Source organism: Kogia breviceps, chromosome 7 (genome assembly GCF_026419965.1).
Source record: "Kogia breviceps isolate mKogBre1 chromosome 7, mKogBre1 haplotype 1, whole genome shotgun sequence".
Classification (NCBI taxonomy): Eukaryota; Metazoa; Chordata; class Mammalia; order Artiodactyla; family Physeteridae; genus Kogia; species Kogia breviceps.
In genome coordinates, this window is record NC_081316.1 from 54668275 (window position 1) to 54688802 (window position 20528).

General features: G+C 49.1%; 2 protein-coding genes across 4 annotated transcripts in view; one reads left to right on the forward strand and one right to left on the reverse strand.

Annotated features, from left to right (window-relative positions):
• Nucleotides 1–20528, forward strand: part of ME3 (malic enzyme 3) — a 200592-nt gene that overhangs the window by 177568 nt on the left and 2496 nt on the right. For all 3 annotated transcript variants that reach the window (XM_059068507.2, XM_067038319.1, XM_067038318.1), the window contains exons 8-13: nucleotides 1009–1118; nucleotides 13983–14080; nucleotides 14360–14473; nucleotides 16194–16299; nucleotides 16882–17024; nucleotides 17584–17757. In XM_059068507.2, coding sequence (XP_058924490.1) covers nucleotides 1009–1118; nucleotides 13983–14080; nucleotides 14360–14473; nucleotides 16194–16299; nucleotides 16882–17024; nucleotides 17584–17757 — 745 coding nt within the window. The remainder of the gene's footprint in view (nucleotides 1–1008; nucleotides 1119–13982; nucleotides 14081–14359; nucleotides 14474–16193; nucleotides 16300–16881; nucleotides 17025–17583; nucleotides 17758–20528) is intronic.
• Nucleotides 1–20528, reverse strand: part of CCDC81 (coiled-coil domain containing 81) — a 113536-nt gene that overhangs the window by 16291 nt on the left and 76717 nt on the right. The window lies entirely within an intron of this gene.

The window sequence follows — 20528 nt, forward strand, 5'->3', positions numbered from 1 at the left end:
TAGAGATTATCATACTAAGTGAGATAAGTCAGAAAGAGAAAGACAAATACCATACTATTCCACTTTTATGTGGAATCTAAAATATGACACCAATGAACCTATGTATGAAACAGAAACAGACTCATAGACATAGAGAACAGACTTGTGGTTGCCAGGGGGGAGAGGGTTGGGAGAGGGATGGACTGGGAGTTTGGAGTTAGTAGATGCAAACTATTACATTTAGAATGGATAAACAATAGGGTCCTACTGTATAGCACAGGGAACTATATCCAATCTCCTAGGATAAACCGTAATGGAAAAGAATATAAAAAGAATGTATGGGACTTCCCTGGTGGCGCAGAGGTTAAGAATCCACCTGCCAATGCAGGGGACACAGGTTCGAGTGCTGGTCCCGGAAGATCCCACATGCCACAGAGCAACTAGGCCCGTGCACCACAACTACTGAGCCTGCGCTCAAGAGCCCGTGAACCACAACTACTGAGCCCACGTGCCACAACTACTGAAGCCGGCACGCCTAGAGCCTGTGCTCTGTAACAAGAGAGCCACCGCAATGAGAAGCCCACGCACCGCAACAAAGAGTAGCCCCCGCTCACCACCACTAGAGAAAGCCCATGCGCAGCAACGAAGAACCAATGCAGCCAAAAATAAATAAATAAATAAATAAATATATATTTTAATTACATGGGAAGTATTGTCAAATGAGTAATAAATCTTCAAAAAAGAAAGAATGTATGTATGTGTCACTGAGTCACTCTGCTGTACAGCAGAAATTAACACAACATTGTAAATCACCTCTACTTCAATTAAAAATAAATAACTAAATCATAATGGGGCAGGCAGAGCCAGGAGTCCAGGAGCCAGCCAGGTGGCATAAACCCCAGTGAATGAGCCATGCCACACCCACACCCACCCCTGGCCTGCACCTCCCTGCTCCCCAGTGCAGACTGGGACCTGCCAGGCATCAGCTCGGGGAGGCAATCACATGCTCTTTCCTCTCCCTCTCCACAGGTTTGGAATAAATTGCCTCATCCAGTTTGAAGACTTTGCCAATGCCAATGCCTTCCATCTTCTCAACAAATACCGCAACAAGTACTGCATGTTCAACGATGACATCCAAGGTAAGTTTCCACCCCTCCTGACAAAGCCCCTGAGGACTAATGCCTTCTCACAAAGGCTCACCTGGGTGCCCAGGTCGGGAGGGGCCACCTCATAGCCAGTTTGCTGCCAGCAGCTGTTGAAGAAAGAGCAGTAAATCCAGATTCACTTTGCTAATTCTCAGCTCTGTGACCTTGGACATGTCCCATAACTTTGCTAAGTCTCAGTATCGTCACCTATAAAATGGAGATGATTACTGCTTCAGAGAAAAGTAAGAATTTGGTGATTAGATATATGAAAGAAATTTTAAACAATGCTATGATTTACTAGCTGGTTGAACATGGGCAGATCACATCTCTGAGCCACAGTTTCATCATCTGTTCATTGGGAATGATAGTAACTACCTCGGAAGATTATTGTGAAAATTTAAAGAGCTAATATATGGAAAGTACCAGCACACAGGACTCATCAGACCAAAGCATCAATCACCATAAAAGTGGCCTTCGCCGGCCACAATAGCTCGCTCTTGGATTTTCCAAACGCAAGGCATATCACTGTCAGGGAATCAGGATAAGGCCTTCTCTTAACTTGGCTGGAATGAGTGCTTCTCACAATGATAACTGAGGCCCCAGAACATTCCAAAAGTCAGTGGGAAGCATCTTCTAGTTCAGAGTCAGCTTGGCTCCCTGTTCTGTGGACCAGAAATATCTGAAGGCACTTGCTTCTTGCTCTGGAGATGCCAGCATGTGACACTGGAGTAGGAGGGGTGGCTTCTCAGTGATGATCTCACCTGATCCAGGAGTTCTCAGTAAGGAGCATTGCCAATTATTCCTAGTATTTTATAAAGCCCAAGGGAAACCTTGATGACATGTAGGTTATTATTTAACAAATGAAGTTTGGCAAGCAAGATCTTTTCAAATCAAGGAACCATGTCATGTAAAAAAGAACAGGTTGGTAGGGGACAGGTATTGGTCCCTGGGAGTTAAAGATGGGCCAACATTTTGCAGATGAGGCCCAAAGAGGTCACGGTTTTCATCAAGTGAGTAAGATAGACCTAGGAGGATTCAAGCCCAGGTTAAAAACAGCTAAGGTTTAGAGCTGAATACTTGTTACTCATCAGACACGGTTCTAAGCACTTCACAGGTTAATCCTACCAGATATTACCAACCCTGTCTTATTTGTACTCCTATGACCTCCCTCTGGGTCAGTTCCCTCTGCACGTGAAAGCTCTGCTTCTCAGCTTGGGACACTCTACCCCATCATCTTTGGCTTAGTAACTCCTATGCACCCTTCAAGGCTCAGCTCCAGGGTCTCCTGTCCCAGGGAAGGGACAGCCTGATTTGGATGCACACCAGGTGCCTCCACAGCCTCCTGTGCCCCCCCTCTGTCAACTTTCTTACCACACTGTACCCCACATGCCTGCATTGAGTTGTCTGTCTCCCCAGGAGATGATAAGCTCCCAGAGGCAGGAACCACATCTTTTCTCTTCTCACTTCCCAGCCCCAGCACAAGTGCCTGGCACACTGTAGTTGCTTCATTAATGTTTGAGGAATGAATGAACCTGCACAAATTGAGATTCTCATAAGCACCCACCTGTTCACGTGAGTGTGTCTATACTGGACACCTGCCCCCGAAGCCTCTCTCTTGTCCAGGGCGTCATACATATACTCACCCAGAAATGCACCCCACATGTGCTCACACGCAGACATATATACATCTTCACGTGTGTACACCCTCATGTATACACACACAAAACTTCTTAAATTAAATCAGTTCGTTAGTTTTTAGGTCCTGCTGATACCCAGTTCCAGTAGAGTCTATTTCACTCCCAGGCAAAGCCAGGTGGAATGGTTTTCTGGGTCCCACGGCAAACAGAGGAGGAATTTCCCATTTTTTTTCTCAGAAATGAGAGACTAAAGTCATTAAACTAAAATGCATGAGGAGAGCTGGCAAATCGTACTAGAATGGCAGGAGCCCTATAATATCGAGTCTTTGATCGGGACAGCCTGACCATTAGGTGTGGCCGTGTGATTAACAGCACCGCCCAGATCTTCCTTCAAGAAAGGACTTGTTGCCCCAGCTGGCGGCAGGGCTGGCTGGAGCGTCAAGCAGACCCCGGTCGTGCCCTGCCAGGACGGCATCACCAGGTGATTAGGGAATATAGGAGCCCAACCATTTTGGCCCAGTGCAGGGCAACTCTGAGGGGACATTTAACTCCAGAGCTCCCCACGGGGTTGGCTGAGGCCCTGGGGACCGCATCGCAGCTCAGCTTCTCCTGCTTCCCCATCCTCAACCCCATCCTGCTTCCACTCCCTCCCTAGCACAGGTGTGCTGATCCCAAGGGCACTTCCTGATAACATCCTGAACACTTCCCAGCTCTCTGAATCTGCTTCCCAGGGAACCCAAACTGTGCCAAGTAATCCAGTTGGCATGAACACAGAGCTTTGGGCTAGAAAAGTGTTTTCCATACACACTATTTCACAGCTTCCTTGCCTCACCCCCTCCGCCTGTGGGGAGGACGGACATTGCTGTTCATGTCACTGATGAGGCAACTGAAGTTCAAGGCTTAAGTTTTGCTCCACGTCCCACAGCCTAACAGGCATAAAGCTGGGGCTAGAACCTAGTCATTTCTAACTCGGAATTCACTGTCTGTCCGTGATGTCGGGCTGCCTGTGCTCCCTTGTAGGTGAGGCAGTGCCGTGAGTCTCCTTGGTGAGGATTAAATTCCAGACCCCACGGAAGTGTGGGTGTCACCGCTCTCCTCACCCCTCCCATCCTCTCCTCTAACTCCCACAGTTCACAGACCCCCCGATGAGGCCTGGGGACGGGGAGGGGCTGGCCCACAGTCGCCACCTGGTTAGTGATGGGTCCAGAACCAGAAGCCTATGATGTGTACTCTCAGTGCTGGGTGGGCAATTAGCACACTGGTGAGGAATTCTGGGTTTCATGGGGCAACCTGGAAGATTAAGCTCATGCTAGAATTGACCCCCTTACCTCCAAACAGAAGGTAAAGAGCAGAGGAAGAAGAAACATGAAACTACATAGCCATGCTCAAAAATAGAAAGGAATGCCTGCATGCACAGAATTGGAGAGAGCTGGGAGAAGGGGGAGGGTGGGAGGAATCACAGTGGTAAACAGACACCAAAACCAAGCCGCACGTGGTTGCTGGGGACAGGCCCAGTCCCCCCCAGCAGGACTCGTGGTCAGAATCTTCTGGAACACCCCCGAATGGCGGGGGATGGGACCAGGCTGCCCACATGAAATGAACACCAGCGCAGCCTCACGTCCTCGGTGGAATAAGGAAAGATACGACTAAAGGCCTCAGGGTCCCCACCAGACTGAGCCCCCTGAGGGCAGGGCCGTACCTGGTGCTGAGCAGGAGCTCGGGCACAAGATTTGAACCATCTCCCACCCAGCCCTGCTGCCCCACACTCCTGGGAATCACCAACCCCACGTGGCCGACCACAGGGTTGGGCCTCTGAAGCCCCAGCACTGGCAGGGTAAAGAGCTCCCCAGGGCTGCCATGGTCTCCTCCGCATGCCCCCCGCCCCAGGCCTGGCCCTACTCCCAGCTCAGACCGGTGGAAAGCCTCAGCCTCCCCAGGCTGGTTCTCGGTGAGCAGGGCTGCCCGTGCACTGACTCTTCGCTGGAAGCCTCTTTAGGAGTTTTGGAAAAGGCAGAGCCTCAGGTGACTTTTGTTGTTTCAGCTGGGATCACAGAAGCATCCCGGCTCTTAGCGGAGGAGAGAGAGACCTGGAAGGGGAACGGTGCTAGGAATGGCCATGCTGGAGGACTGGCCAGCTATGTCCCTCCCAGGAGGCCAGGTCCAGGATACTGCTGGCCTGGTGAGCACAGGCACCCGGTCTCCACGGCTAGCTGCCCGCAGTGTGGCTGGGGACAGCAAAGACCAGCTAGCCTGTCAGCTCCAGAGCGTCTCCCACCCCACCAGGCCTCCCTGGACCTGCACTGCCCTCAAGTCCGGCCACATTCCCGAGAGCAGACGGCCAGTCAGGGTGCCTGTGTGGTATGTCAGGCCACGGTCACCCCTCATACTTTCAAGTTTTCATCTGTGAGCCAGAGTGTTTAACAGTCAGATGTTGGATTGAGACAAGCCTAGGTCTGAATCCCCACATTTCTGCTTTGGGGCTTTGGCCAAGTGGCTTCAATCCTCCCAGTCTTCCTTTCCTGATCTGTAAAATGGACATGATAGTATTCACAGCCATGAGGGATCCTCAGCCAGTAATGCCAGAAAGATCAGGATGCCTTTCTAAGGCCAGCATTGGTCCTGGCTGCATGGGGGCCATGCTAACTCACCGTTACGTGTTTTCTTCATCACCCTTGCTTATGGCACCAGGTAGTTGTAAGGGCTGCGGTGATGTAGCGCAGGAACAGGCATGTAACCGTACTCAGTTCTGGAACCGGGTACTGATACCCCTGGTGCACAGGAGGTTCCCAACACAAGTACCAGAGGGAAGGAGGAAGTGTTGAGACCCAAAACAGAGAGGCTTTGTGGAGGTGAGGTGAGGGACCAGTGCGAGAGCAGGCCTGGGAAAGCCTGAGAAGGGAGGCAGGGGCCCACCTCACCTCTTTCCTCTTTCCACATCCAGCCTATTCTTCCAGCCCGTTGAATTAGTCAGTTCTGTGAGTTTTCTGCCGATTCTGATTCTGAATGTGCCTAGAACTGCCTAGAACTCTCTTCTGCTCTCGGCTAATTTCTCTTTGTCCTTAACGACTCAAACCTCACCTCCCCCAGGATACCGCACCCAGGGCCAAACCTGTTCCGCAGACCCCAGGATGAGCCCACCCTTCCCCGGGGCCTGGGAGTGACACGGGGCAGTGGTCACCCACTTGGCAGAATATTTCAAAATAACTCCGGGGCTCAGATGCCACGGTAGGAAAGGGGCAGATGGGGAGGAATGGCCCAGCTCTGAAGTCTGTCCAGCTGGTTTGTCCTGTTTACAGGACACCAGGGGTTACTTCCAGCTGTCAGCGGTCTGCTGCTTCTACCACACACACTGAGCAGCAGTTCCTGGCCTTTCCCGTCTTTCTCTCCCACAGTGAAACCTCCCCTGGCCGCTTCAACCTCATCTCTCCCCAGTCCCCAGAACCTTCCTTTTCACTAAGTCCCGTGTTCTGAGGCCGTTCTTCCTGTACAGGGCTTTCCCAGCCCTGAGATTCTCGTGGGTCTCTTCGCGCATCTAATCCTGGCTGCTCTGAGACCTCCCCCTTAGCCTGTTGCATCAGTTAAATCCCCAAAGAAGCCAAGAAGATGGTAATTATTCCCTCCGGTGACAGAATAGTCTAACCCTGCCTCCTTCATGGGCCAGGAACTGCCTTCTTGAGAGTCCAAGGGCTCCAGAAAATTCCCTTCATGACACAGAAACAGGGTTGAAGTCATCTAGAAGGCCTTTGCTTGGTTTCCAATAAGGGCAACTTGAATTTTCTGAACAGTTATGCTGCTGACCCCTGTGCTCAAGACTGTTGTATTCATTTTCATAAATCTAAGGCTTCATATACCCATATACCCAGTGGAGCCCCAGAACAGGCTCTCAGTACACGCTCATGAACAAATGAAAGGCGGCCGCTGGCTGCTGTGGGAAGGTAATTCTGCGGATTATGAAAGTGGGCCAACCTAATCCTAGAGGATGTCCAATCCCCCATGGCCCCAGGCCTCCAAAGCCACGTTGGCCGGACCCTGCTGAGCCCAACTCCCTGTCCTTCTCGCTGCCTAAGACAGCAGCCTTGTGTCACCTGAGAAGCAGCTAGTTCTTTCCCTTTTCTCTGATAATGTGTGGTTTAGAATGGAAACTTATTTAACTTTGTCCAATGTGACTATTAGAAGCAGAATAGACGGGCTTCCCTGGTGGTGCAGTGGTCGGGAGTCCGCCTGCCGATGCAGGGGACACGGGTTCGTGCCCCGGTCCGGGAGGATACCACATGCCGCGGAGCGGCTGGGCCCGTGAGCCATGGCCGCTGAGCCTGCGCGTCCGGAGCCTGTGCTCCGCAACGGGAGAGGCCACAGCAGTGAGAGGCCCGCGTACCGCAAAAAAAAAAAAAAAAAGCCAGAATAGAGACTACATTTTCAGTCCTTTTGTGCTATTTCCTGAACCTACAACCTCCAATACTCAGTTTGCAGGAAATGCAATTATGGGAAGCTCCCTCTGAAAAGGAAAATTTGTTTTTCTTTCATCATGAATGAGGAACAAACAGTCATGCTTTCAGCTGCCCTCAGCATTTATGCGCACGTGTTCTAACACATCCCTAGCCCCCAGGCTTCTCCAGGTGGTTACCTCCAGAAACCTCTGCAACTTCCTTCCTCTATTTTTTTTTTTTTTTGGCAGTACGCGGGCCCCTCACTGTTGTGGCCTCTCCCGTTGCGGAGCACAAGCTCCGGACGCGCAGGCTCAGCGGCCATGGCTCACGGGCCCAGCCGCTCCGCGGCATGTGGGATCTTCCCGGACCGGGGCATAAACCCGTGTCCCCTGCGTTGGCAGGTGGACTCTCGACCACTGCACCACCAAGGAAGCCCCCTCTCTATTTTTAAATCCCTAATACGTTACCCAAGACTCTCCTCCTCAAAATGAAAGTTAATGATGGAGATAACTTTCTTTGCCAAAATTTATAATATGGAATTTAAGAACTGCTGTTTTCCCTCTTGAGTTCCGGACTGTGAATAGGGCAACTTGCCACTTCAGAGGATGGCCTCAGAGAAAGATCCCAGAAAGGAGAATGAGAATAGCCAGCACGGTAGCCAGGGAGCATGGGGTTCCAGAAGCCACATGCAGAGTTTCCCAAAGGAAGGAATGAACACCAGTGTCAAATGCTGATGAAAGGTCAAGGAAGAGGAGGGCTGAGGACTGACCACTGAACTTGGCAAGATGGAGGTGCTGGTGAGGTTGACAAGAGGTGGGGCAGTCGCCTGATGGGACTGGGTTTCAGGGAGACCAAGAAGAAAGCAAATCGAGGTAATGAGTATATTCAGCTCTTTAGAAGAATTTGGCTATAAAGGGAAGTAAGAAATAGGGTGGGAATGCCGTAGGGTCAAGAGGAGGCTTTTTAAGGATGGAAACTTGACATATTTGTATGCTGATGGCAGTGATCCACTAGAGAGGGAGCAGTTGAGGATGCAGAAGAAAAAGGGAGAGAATTACAAAACAAATTTCTTGAGTAGGTGAACATGGTGGGGTCCAGCACACAGCTGGAAGTGGCTTTAGCTAAGAGCAGGGACCATTCATCCACGTAACAGGAGAAACGGCAAAGTATATGGACCAGAGGCAGAGGTTTTATAGAGTTGGTGGTGAGAGGATTCACTTCTCTCCTGGTTGTTTCTACTTTCTTTGAACTTCACTTTCCACTTCTGAAAGGGGAAAAAAATGGAAGCTCAGTAGTACCTACTTCCTAGAGTTGCTGTAAAGATTAAATGAGCAAATAAATGCAGGCAAGCGCATACATAGCATGGAGCCAAGGTCACAGGGACAGCAATCAATAAGTGGCAGTTGTTCTTGTATCCTTTTGAAATTTTCAACTGTTTTCTATCAGATTTCCCAGTGCTTTGTGTTTTCCACCCCTTCCAGAAGTCACAACTGAACAATTACATCCACCACCTAAGTTTACTTCCCTCCACCTCCACTACCACCTGCCTGCCCCTCAGGTCTCCCCCAGGGAAACCCCATAAGGCCACTCCTGCTTCCTTCAACTCCAGAGTCAGGAAAGGCTGTCTGAGCTGTATAGACTAGGAAGGGGTGGAAGCAGCAACCCAGGTTTACCTGCTTTACTTCTAACTTGGTGACTAACAGGCGGAAGCCACTGCCTCTCTCTGGCCTCAGTTTCCTCATCTGTACAGTTGTTGGATGTCACGCTCTCCATCCAGCACTTACTACAGGTAAGCTGTTATTCAGCCTGTAGGTTCTAACCACAAAAGATACTTGACATCCAAGAAGGAACAGACCCATCAAGAATGCAGTGTCTGGGCTTCCCTAGTGGCGCAGTGGTTGAGAGTCCGCCTGCCGATGCAGGGGACACGGGTTCATGACCCGGTCTGGGAAGATCCCACATGCCACAGAGCAGCTGGGCCCATGAGCCATGGCCGCTGAACCTGCACGTCCAGAGCCTGTGCTCCGCAACGGGAGAGGCCACAACAGTGAGGGGCCCCGCGTACCGCCAAAAAAAAAAAAAAAAAAGAATGCAGTGTCTTTGGGAGGTTCTCTGATGAAATATCTTTGGCGCCACCTGGTGTCATATGCTTTGTACAGCTCCTTTCAGGAGGCAGAAGGCTGTCGTGAAATATAATAGAATCAGATGAGGGGAAAACGTGCTCTCTGTCCAATGGAAAACTGGAAACAGAAAACGGAAAGTTCACTCCTGCTCCCACCCTGCAACCATTAGTATTTTGTAGCTCCTTTCGGATTCTCTGTGTATATTTTGTTACAATTAGAATCATAGTATGTAGACTGTTGAATGTTCTCTTCCTTCTGACTAACTCAGTGAAGCATGATTTAGGGGTTAAGAGCACATGCCCTAGAGCCTGATTCCTTGAGTTCAAAGGCTCACTCTGTTGTGTGATCTTGGACAACTCAGCAAACTGCTCCGTACCTCATTTTCCTAATCTGTAAAATGGGGATGATGATAGGATTAAATAAATGTCTTTACATTAAGACATATAAAGCACTTAGAACAGTATGTGATGTTCGTTATTAACTTCATAGCACTTTCTGTGTTGCTACACCATCTTCATAATGAATATTTTTAATAGCTTCAATATCCTACTGAGTGCCTACACTAGCTAATTTACTTAACCATTGCTCTTTTGTTAGGTGTTTGGTATTTCCAGTCATTCTATGTTATAAATAACACTGTCATAAATATCCTACCACATACCTTTGGGATTTTTCCATACATAAATTCCCAGAAATAGAAGCATGAGGTCAAAGGGCAAAAACATTTTATGCCTTTGGTCTATATTGGGAAATAGTTTTCCAAAAAGGGTTGTAGCTCTTTAAAATGGAATGTGTGCTGAACTTTGCCCTTTTCATTGCTCCCTCACCAGCCATAGGTAACATTAGTTTCTTAGATTTGCACAATTTTAATGACCATAAACAGTCACACTTTAATTTCCTTTTCTTTGACCATCATAGAGGCTTAGCGTTGCCAGTTGTGATTACTTTATTGTGACTCTGTCAGGGTCCACACCAGTCGTTTTAACCGAGAAAACTCGACATAAAGAATTGTGAATTCTGCATTAAAGAACTGGAAAGCCAGAAAGGAACACTAAGGATCTGCTACCACCCCTGAGGCTGCGGGAACACAGGGAAGACGAGGTGACAGCTGGCTAGCGTTCATACCTCTGAGGGGCACGCACTACGAGGCTAGTTCTGTAAGTGACGGACAAACAGCAAACTGGATTCAACTGCTGCTTCTGGAACAAACTGCTGCTGTAAGATTAAAAAACCAAGGCTATGGAGTTGCCAGATTTAGCAAAAACAAAATGCAGATGATCAGCTAAATTTGAATTTCAGACAAATAAGTTTTTAGAATATTTATGCTAATATTGCATGGAACACACACTAGAAAATTATTTCTTGTTTATCTAAAATTCAAATTTAACTGAATGTCCTACATTTTACCCAGCAATCTTACAAAGTAGGAATGATGCTGGAAAAACTGTTCTTTCCCTGCCCATCTAGTCTTTCAGTTGCCCTCTGGCGCCCCCTATTGGCAGAGCCAACCATAGAGCCAATTGGTAAAGCTGGAAAGTGGTTTACAGACAAAGGAGAAACGATTACCCAGTAATTGGTACAGTCCACCCTTTCGGCTGTTCAGCATCCATACATACCGTCTGGCACATTGGTACTTCCACACCATAACAACAAACTCTAACAAAATGCCTAATAAAATGCAACTATCTTTCCAACGAATGAAGACATTCTCACCTTCTCGCTGAAATGGGGAGAGGCAAAGTGTCTACAGTTATTTGCCAACTAAAGAATGTCGCTCATCATCTGGTTCTACAAGAATGAAGTCACTAGCCACTGCAGTCACCGACCTTCAACACACCCTGAAAGGAGTTCAAGGCAGTGATCAGGCATGAGGCACTCTGTGCTCTGGGAAAAACTGGCAGAACAGGCCTTCAGATACTTAGATATTTTCAGAAGATTTTATGAGCCCAGTTTCTTGTACCTTCTCATATCTAGGAAAACACTAAAATCATTAACGGAAACATCCACTCCTCGTGACAAGCAACAACCTTCTTGTAACCAGCAGCAACCTTCTGCCAAAATGTGTGCTTGATCGCACGTACCCCCTTCGCCAAAATCACACTGACATGCACACCCCTCTTCAGAGCACCTCCTCAGAGCTATCTGAGGGGCTGTCTCCTGGGCTATAGTTCTCATTGTGCCCCAAATGAAGCTTAACTCACAACTGTCACACTGTGCATTTTTTTGACATATTTATCTCTGGAAGATAGTCACACCACCCACCTCTGGGCAGGACTAACTACTCAAATCTCAGTCACAGTCACATTTGAAAACTCTGTTATCTAAAGGCTAAATTGTAGAATTAACCTCCAACGAAACTTCTATAAAAATAATAAGAGGAAGGAGAAGGGAGAATAAATTAGCTAATACGAACCATCATCCGTAATCACATGATAATCAAGGAAGAAAATTTGCATGGCTGCTACATTCCTTATTTCTGTAACCAGTCATGAAGCCATAGCCGATGTTTATGAATTTCTTCCTCGGTCTGCCATTCCATGTTTTCTTGTCCTCAGACAAGACCTCAGCTTGCCAGGGTTCCTTAGTAGGATGACCCAAACCTTCATTCCTGAAGGATCTGCATCCTCAGCAGCCCTGCCTCTCTTTAGTTGCAACAGTGTTTATTAATATTTACTCTTGAGCACAGGAGTACAGAGGATCCCCTAGGCTCAGATACAGTCCTCCCTGTCCCTACTTTCCCCTTGGTTCTCAGGGTGAAGAACCACAGCCAGTAAAGTAACCCTCTTCTTTGCCCACTGGTTTCGTGGCAAATGGCCAGGTGGCAGTCTCAACTTCCAAGTCAACAGAACCATGTTGGGAATCCTAATGGAAGCATTTGTCTCTTTGGAACCAAGACCTCCAATCCAGAGAGCACAGAATTGAAGAGACGGGAAGCAAAAACCCTGCAAGTGATTCATTAGGTGAAACGGTGAGAGGAACCATTCTCACTTCAACACTTTGATTTCCAGGCCCAAGTATTCTGGCTGTGGAGAAAGAGTACAAGGTATCGTTTGCTAAGTCAAATCACATATTGCATCCCATACGATAGAACCTCACCATCTCCTCAACTAAGTCTTAAGTCTTCAGGAGCCCATCCTACTGATCTATTAGGTCATCTGCTCCTGGGTGGTAGAGTACATGTTAAGACCACTGAATTCTGTGGTGTGTGAGCCTAGTGCTGTACTTCTATTACTATGAAATGAATTCCTTGATTTGAAGCCTTGTTGCCTGGAATATATCAGGATGGTGACCAGGCATTCCAAACATGCACAGATGATGGCACTGGCAGAACATTATAGACAGGGAAAGTCAAGCCATATCCAGAAACTATGTGTATTCCAGTGAGGACACATCTCTTCCCTGTCTCTAATGGAGGGAGTCCAGTGTAATCATCCTCCTGCCGGGTGGATAGTCCTCTCAGAGAACGGTGCCATAGCAGGAGCTCCACATTGGTCTCTGCCATTGACAGCTCAGTCATTCAGCAGTAGCAGGCAGCCTCCGTGAGGAAGTCCATGCATAGCCTCCATCCTTGCCATCATGGCTACTCTATATGGAAACTGAGCAAACCCTAGATGGCGTGGGAAAGATGCTGACTGACATGCACAAGCCGTGCCATTTTGTCCACCTGATTATTGAGAAACTATTCTCATTCTGCCCTTTGGTGAGCTTTCACATGGGGCACAAATATCTTCACACCCTGTACCTATTCAGAGAAGTCCATTCGCAAACCTTTCCCTTAGACTTCCTCACCACCAGTCTTACTATTTTGTTCTAAGTCCCTGACCATCTAGCTGAACCATTAGCAACTGCCCATGAATCAATGTAGGTCTAGCCATCTCTTGGACCAAAGTGCAACAAAATTTACAACGGGAGGTCATGTCCATTGGGAAGATTTACTTCACTATTTCCCTTTAGGGTTACCTTTTACTGGCGCTGTGAAACTGCAACCGTATGCTTCTAGTTGATGCCAGCATGTTGTTAAGAATAATCTGTAAACCAAGCCTGCTTTTTCCTCCTTGGTCAGCTGGTCATAGGAATTCCTAGTGAGGCCTCAGGTGTGGATTGAGGGAGAGGAAGAATAGTTGTCAAACTAGTCTGAGCCACCTGCTTGTGCAGCTTACCTGTACCCTCAGATGTATTCAAGCCATTTGATGCTGCTTATGCTACTGGGCACACCCAACCTTGTGACTTGCTGGATAAGACAAGCAGCTCAGGTCATATGGTCATGTTATGTTTCATGGTTAGTTTGTGGCCTCATTTTTAATGTTTTTATCCATTTACCCCTTAAATCATTCTATGAGGCTCACACTTCTTTTTGGCTTCCCTTATATTTGTCCTTGTTGTTTCATTTATGAATGATGGTGGTAGCAGCACCTGACCCTCTGATCCTCTCTCTCAGGGTAACAATCCAGGAGCACTTTCTCAAACTGACAGTTATCTGCAAAAGAGTGCATGGAGAGTATCATGCAAAAGAGAGTTGCTCGACAACCTGTGTACCTACAGGGCTGACCTCTGTAAGGGCGAGGGAAAGTTGCTTGTTCCATCACAGGTTCTAGATGTGGGGAACTCTGCCAAGAGTCTCTGGGGTGGGACCCGGTGGCCAGAGGGTGATCTCAGTCCACTCTGTGGCAGGCACAGCCTCCGTCGCCGTGGCAGGGATCCTGGCTGCTCTGCGAATCACCAAGAACAAGCTCTCCAATCACGTGTTTGTTTTCCAAGGTGCTGGTGAAGTAAGTGCCATCGGGGGCTCTCTGCTGTTGTTCCAGTAGAAGAACAGGAATGGGTGGAGGGGCAGCAAGGAGGAGCGGTGTTCTGGGCTTCTGAGGAGAGGGAACGGCACAGATGCGTTGCGATCATTGCAGCTGCCTGGGCCCCAACATTTGGGTGTCTCAAGGCAGGGACTTAACTGGGCCTCCTGGGAGTAGCGGGGGAAGAAGCGAGGATCTCGGTGAAGCATCTGATAAAATCTTGAGCATCTTTTGCCTTTTGTCTAAACCCCCACCTCGCAGGCAGCCATGGGCATCGCCCACCTCCTTGTCATGGCCCTAGAGAAAGAAGGCGTATCCAAGGCAGAGGCCACAAGGAAGATCTGGATGGTGGACTCCAAGGGGCTCATTGTCAAGGTACTGTCGGTCTGGAGACCTGGAGGTCACCTGATATCTACAGCTATTGGAACTGGACTGGAAGAGATCTCAAGGGGTAAACTGCTCAGAAGAGAGAGCAGGAGGGCAGTGTCCTAATCCCCAAAGCAAAAGCTTTATCCCAAAGTAGCCTTAATCTCTCTTGTCCAGAAGCTCTGAATATGCATGCAAGTGTGTGTACATGTGCTCTTTCCAGTCTCATCTCCCCCCACGTCCTGCCTTGTACTCTCCTCTAGCCATGTTGAATCATAGCTGTCCAAAAGTAACGTGCTCTCTCTCTTCTACATCTTTGCATATTTTGTTCCTCTGCCTGGAATGCCCTTCTCTTTTTCCACACGCCCACTCACAGCCCTCAACCCCATCTGTTTCCTCCCTCTCTTATGTTACCTCCTTCAAGCAGCTTCCCTGAGCATCTGGGTCTCAATTTGTTCCCTGTATTTATGCTCATGTAGCCTTCCACCCTTCATATATTACACTTATCCCATGATAGGGCTGTTGCCCCTTTACTTGCCTCCCTCCCCGTGAGGCTGTGTAGTCTTGATGTCCAGGTCCTGCACGTGATAAGTCCATAATTGATGTTTGAGATATGAATGAAGGAATGAATGAGAGAGACAGTCCAGCTTCTGACTGCAGTGTGGTGAGGGGCACAGTTGGATGACCTCCTCCCTCAGGACTTCACTCAGAGCTCCATGTTTTAATCCTGAGATTCCACTAACATAGACTGTGACAGTGAGAGACTAAAAAAAGACAGAGATAGGAACGCGAGGCTCTCAACCAAGAATAGTGGAGACCCCCCTCAGAAGCAACAGAACTTCCTGTTGTTCCCTACAAGGGCAGAATCCCACCAGAAAGAACTGGGACCTGGAGATTCCTCCTTTTGCCCCAGATCATTCCAGAGCATGGTCCAGGCACAGGTGGAGGCTGCCACGCTTGCCTCTTTCCCACATTTCAACATCACCTTTCCTCACCCCATTGAGCTCACCCCTCCTCTAAGATCTCTCAAAGCTGGTGTTTTCACTCTGGTTCTCATGAGGTCAGCTGACCCACAGGAGTCATCAGAAACGTTGACCAGTCTGTCACCCACTGACTCCTGTTTGAAGAAATGGAAGGGATCTGGACCCCATTGGGAGCAGCAAGCCATTACAAGCCTGGCCTGGATCTCAGCTTATTATTATTTATTGGAAGGTTAATGGCTCTTGTCAAATACATTCAAATTAGCACCCTGACCCTGAGTGACTCAAGCCCCCATCCCTCAACTGGGCCTCTGTGCTATATGTCTTGGGGCCAAGAGTCTTGGTCCAGACTCAGGCATTTCCTCAGAGCCTTTCTGTCCTGGTCCAGGAAGCCATGACCCCAGCAGCTCAAAGAAAGGCCTTACGGGTTCTCCATATGTGGTTTAGATTAAAGAAAGAAATACACACACACACACACACACACACACACACACACACACACACACATTTAAAATTCTTAGGTTGCATCGTAGATTTTTTTCTTTTTTTCTCTGCCTCCATCTCCATCTCCATCTTCTTGCCTTCTCCCATCGTAGATTTTGATCAAAAGGACAGGGCCCAAGGTTCTGACAGCTCAGACGAAAGCACAGGGCTCTGCAGGGAATGCTCTTAGAGTACACAAATGCATCCAAGCACTGCCCAGCAGTTCTCACCACCACAGCTGTATCATGTTCTTCCTTTCCCTGCAGGGGAGGAGCCACCTGAACCATGAGAAGGAGATGTTTGCCCAGGACCACCCGGAAGTGAACTCCCTGGAGGAGGTGGTGAGGCTGGTGAAGCCCACGGCCATCATAGGTAGGAGGAGGGGCGACCCACTGCCCAGCCCCGCTAATCCTCTTGACTTGCACGTGAAGACTGAGGCTCAGCAAGGAGGCATAAGCAACCCTTGGAAACACAGCTCTTTCCCCTCATTTCCAGTTCAGCACTACAAACTTTTATTGAGTTATTACTGTATAAGAACCATAGAACTAAGGCACCAAGCTGGGCTGCGTCATGCAGATTATACAGTAAAGTGGAAAAACACAGGCTGGTCTCTCTAACCAGAATGACACGAGCACTCCTCCCCCAAGGAGGGGACCCCGGCATCACTCCCTGTCCCGCGGGAGCAGTCCACTCTAAAGGACAGTGGTCAGGCATGCTTCACAGGTGCATCGTAACTGGGCTGGGGCCTGAAGTGGACCAGTGGAATTAACAGGGGGTCTCAGCCAACTCAAGCAGGGAGACCCTTTTCTCCTATCCTCCCTCATCCCTATGGCAGATGCCATCCTCAAGACTCCTGAGTCTTCCGTGTTGTACCTAGTTCCACCACCACCACCAGGAGAGGAATAGGGTGTATATGAAGAGTAGGCACCCACTACCTCCCCCTTTTCCCCACAGGTGTTGCCGCCATCGCAGGAGCCTTCACGGAGCAGATTCTGAGGGACATGGCCTCCTTCCACGAGCGCCCCATCATCTTTGCCCTGAGCAACCCCACCAGCAAGGCCGAGTGCACAGCTGAGAAGTGCTACCGGGTCACCGAGGTCAGCGGGGAGTCCTTGCTTCCCCGGGCTGAGAGGACATAGTAACAGTAACCATGAGCAACCCTAAGAGGGTGAAAAAAAATCCCCACATTGCTGATAAGCAAACTGAGTTTCAGAAAGATGAAGTAACTTGCCCAAGGTCACAGAGCTAAAAAGGAGTGGAGCTGGCCCTCAAACCCAGGTCCGGCTCCAAAGCCCAGGATCCTACCAGTAGGCTTTACTGCTCAGGGTTCCCCTAACATAGAGCTCTGACCAGAACTCGAGGCGCTTGTGGACTCTAGACCATTTGCGTATCTGGCTTGCCCCTCCGGGGAGGTGCCAGGTTAAAAGCTACACGTTCCCTGTTCTGTGGTTTTGTGGCTGCCAGGTAACTCAGTGGGAGCTGAGCTTTCTGGTCAGACAAACAGGTGTGCTTTCAGCACCTGCAATGTCCTCAGCACAATGCTGAGCATTTAGCAGAAGATGAGGAAGGGGTCAACTTTTGGGAGATAAGACTAGGCCACCGTGACCCCTGCAACCTAGCTCCAAGCTCCATCTCTGGTTTTCTTCCTGCCCCCAGGGCCGAGGGATCTTTGCCAGTGGAAGTCCCTTTAAAGGCGTGACTCTGGAAGATGGCAGGACCTTCATTCCCGGGCAAGGAAACAACGCCTACGTGTTCCCTGGAGTGGCGCTGGGAGTCATCGCAGGCGGGGTCCGACACATCCCAGACGGGCTCTTCCTCCTGACAGCAGAGGTATTGCTGTCCCCACTGCCCCGAATACACCCCAGAGGGCCTGTGAGCTCCACTAGCTCCTACACCAGGTCCCCAAAGATTCCTTCTCTTGTTTCTTCTACCTACCTGCCCCAATCCTTCAGGTTTGAACTTCTCTGAAAACACACACAGGCTTTTTAAGGCAGGGGCGGCGGGGCAAGGAATAGTCAGTGGGAGGGGTGTTGGCAGGAGGTGCTGGCAGTGAGGGAACATACCTTGTACTGCACCCTGCCTCCCAGCAGAACCCGCATGCATGCCAAGAACGGAAATGCCATCAAAACCACCTGAAACCGTGGGCTCACCGACCATGACAAGCAATAGATTTTTCCAGCCATGGGTCTTGGCCACGTTACTGGGTAACTAGTAGCAAAATAATCCCCACTAGGGCAGATTTCTGTAAGGAAGGGGATGGGTTGCACGTCAGGTTTGCCTGCTCTGAATACCCCTGTCTTGAGCACAGAAAGGGGGATATGCTCAAGGTATCTTATCAGAAAAGCTCCCACAAGGGTTCTTTACTGGGCATGGTGAATTGAAAACAAGGAAAGAATTTTTTAAGGATGACAGCCCACATTCATAATAATGGTTGTTAACAATAACAGTCACAGTGGCTGCCTTTTAACAAGCGCTTACCAAGTGCCAAGCACTTCACATTTATCTTTACTCTGAGGATCCAAGGCGTAGAAATGTTTCTGTTGAGAAGTTAAGCTAATCAAAACTATAAACAAATATTAAACATATTTATTCCCAGTGGGCTCCAAAGGCTCTACTGTGATTTCTGATATGTGTCTGCATTTCCCTCTCACCACAGCACTGGTGAGAGCCCCAAACCAGCAAGCCACAAGAAGGGCTTCCATGCAGCCCTACCCAGCCCTGCTTCTGTGAGTCCCACAAGGGACTAACTACCTCATGCACCAAGTTCCTCCTTCCTATGTCTGCTGAAGTTTTGTCAGACTCCCCCAAGCCTTGTGCACACCAGCTCTGGCTTCATGCTGTAGTTCTCTGTCCCTCTTGCTTGAGTATTTTGTGTTTGATTGGTGGTGGTGTTTGTTGTCCTGTGGTCATGGGCGGAGCTGTCTGAAACTCCCATTGGACGGGAAGAGTCACTTCCTGCTTGGAGTTGACCCGAAAGCAAGTCCCCTGTTGTGCAGAAACAAGGTTGCTAAAGCCTTTCTATGCAACCCCCAGAAACGTCTGCACAACCCACAGCCTCTGCTATGGGACATTTCAGCTCCATCTTTTCATGAACCGTGTCCATGAATTAAGCAGGAACCTCTCCTCAATCTACTTCTCAGTCACTTGCTCTGAGTAGCATAAGGCCCCTCCCCTCCAGGAGCTGACAGTCTGGTCTTCAAAGGCCTGGCAGGTTGTATTTCTGAACAGGGTGTTTGGTTTGGTTTGGTTTGGCTGTTTTTTGTTTTTTTATTTATTTTTGGCTGCGTCGGGTCTTAGCTGCGGCACGCGGGCTCTGCATTGCGGTGCACGGGCTTCTCTCTAGTTGTGGCGTACAGGTCTTCTCTCTCTAGTTGTGGCACGTGGGCTCTGTAGTTGGTGGCATGTGGGCTCTAGTCGAGGCACGCGAGCTCAGTAGTTGTGGCATGCGGGCTTAGTTGCCCTGGGGCATGTGGGATCTTAGTTCCCTGACCAGGAATCGAACCTGCGTCCCCTGCGTTGGAAGGCGGGTTCTTTACCACTAGACCACCAGGGAAGTCCCTGAAAAGGGTGCTTTTAAATTAAGATAATTTAAGTTGAAACTGATTTTCCTATGGAAAAAGTAATATGTTTTAGGAGATGTACATGCACTATCTCATTTCACCTTGACAACCAACCCTGTAAAAATACAATGATCATCCCTATGTTACAGACAAGGAAACTGAGGCACAGAGAGTTTAAGTTACTTGCCCAAGGTCACCCGGCTTGTGAGGGATGCGCCAGGATGGCCCCAGGCAATTTGACTCAGAGACACAGCAGAGCATTAGCAGTGCCCAGCATCTCAGAAGTGGCCACACATACCATAATGTAACTTGTCACTCTGCAGGAGAGCCTTTCTAGCTGCCGATCTAGCCATGGAAATTCTGCTTCCCTCTAGTCAATTCACCTTCTATACCTCCACAAAGAGAATCCCTTAAAGCCCAGAACAGGCCATCTCTCTCCTAATTTCAGACCTTTTATGGCTCGTTGATGCTCCCAGGAAAGGCCAAACTCCTTCACGTGGTTTTTCATACAAGGCACTTCATCCAGGGCCCTCCTTTCCTCTCCAGCCTTTTAGCCTCCCCTTGCCGTCAACCTATCCCGCCTTCTTTTTACAGTCGTGCTCTCTCTTCCCTCTAAGAATTTGCATGTGCTATTCCTTCTCCTCTCTTCAAGTAATTCACACTTTGTCCTTCAGGTCTTAGCTTCTGTCTTTTCTTCTGGGAAGCCTTTCCTGTACATGGCAGACTGAGCCCTGCCTTTCTCTGTGCCCATATGTCCCCTCTCCTCGAAATCACTGTAATAGTTACTATTGTTTGTTCATTGTCCACTGACACCAGTCTCCAGGAAGGAAAAGACTGTGGCTTCTCCACCATGGCTCTTCAGCACCTAGCACAGAGCCCGGCATATCGTAGAGCTCAGTGGATGAAGCCCAAGTGGACTGAATGAACAGAAAGGAGAGAGAAGAATTTGAGAACGAGGTAGCAGAGGGGGGAGCCTAGGTTCCTAATGTCTGCCCAACTCTGAGGCAAGACCAGATCCTTTCCTTGTCCATCCCGGGACAC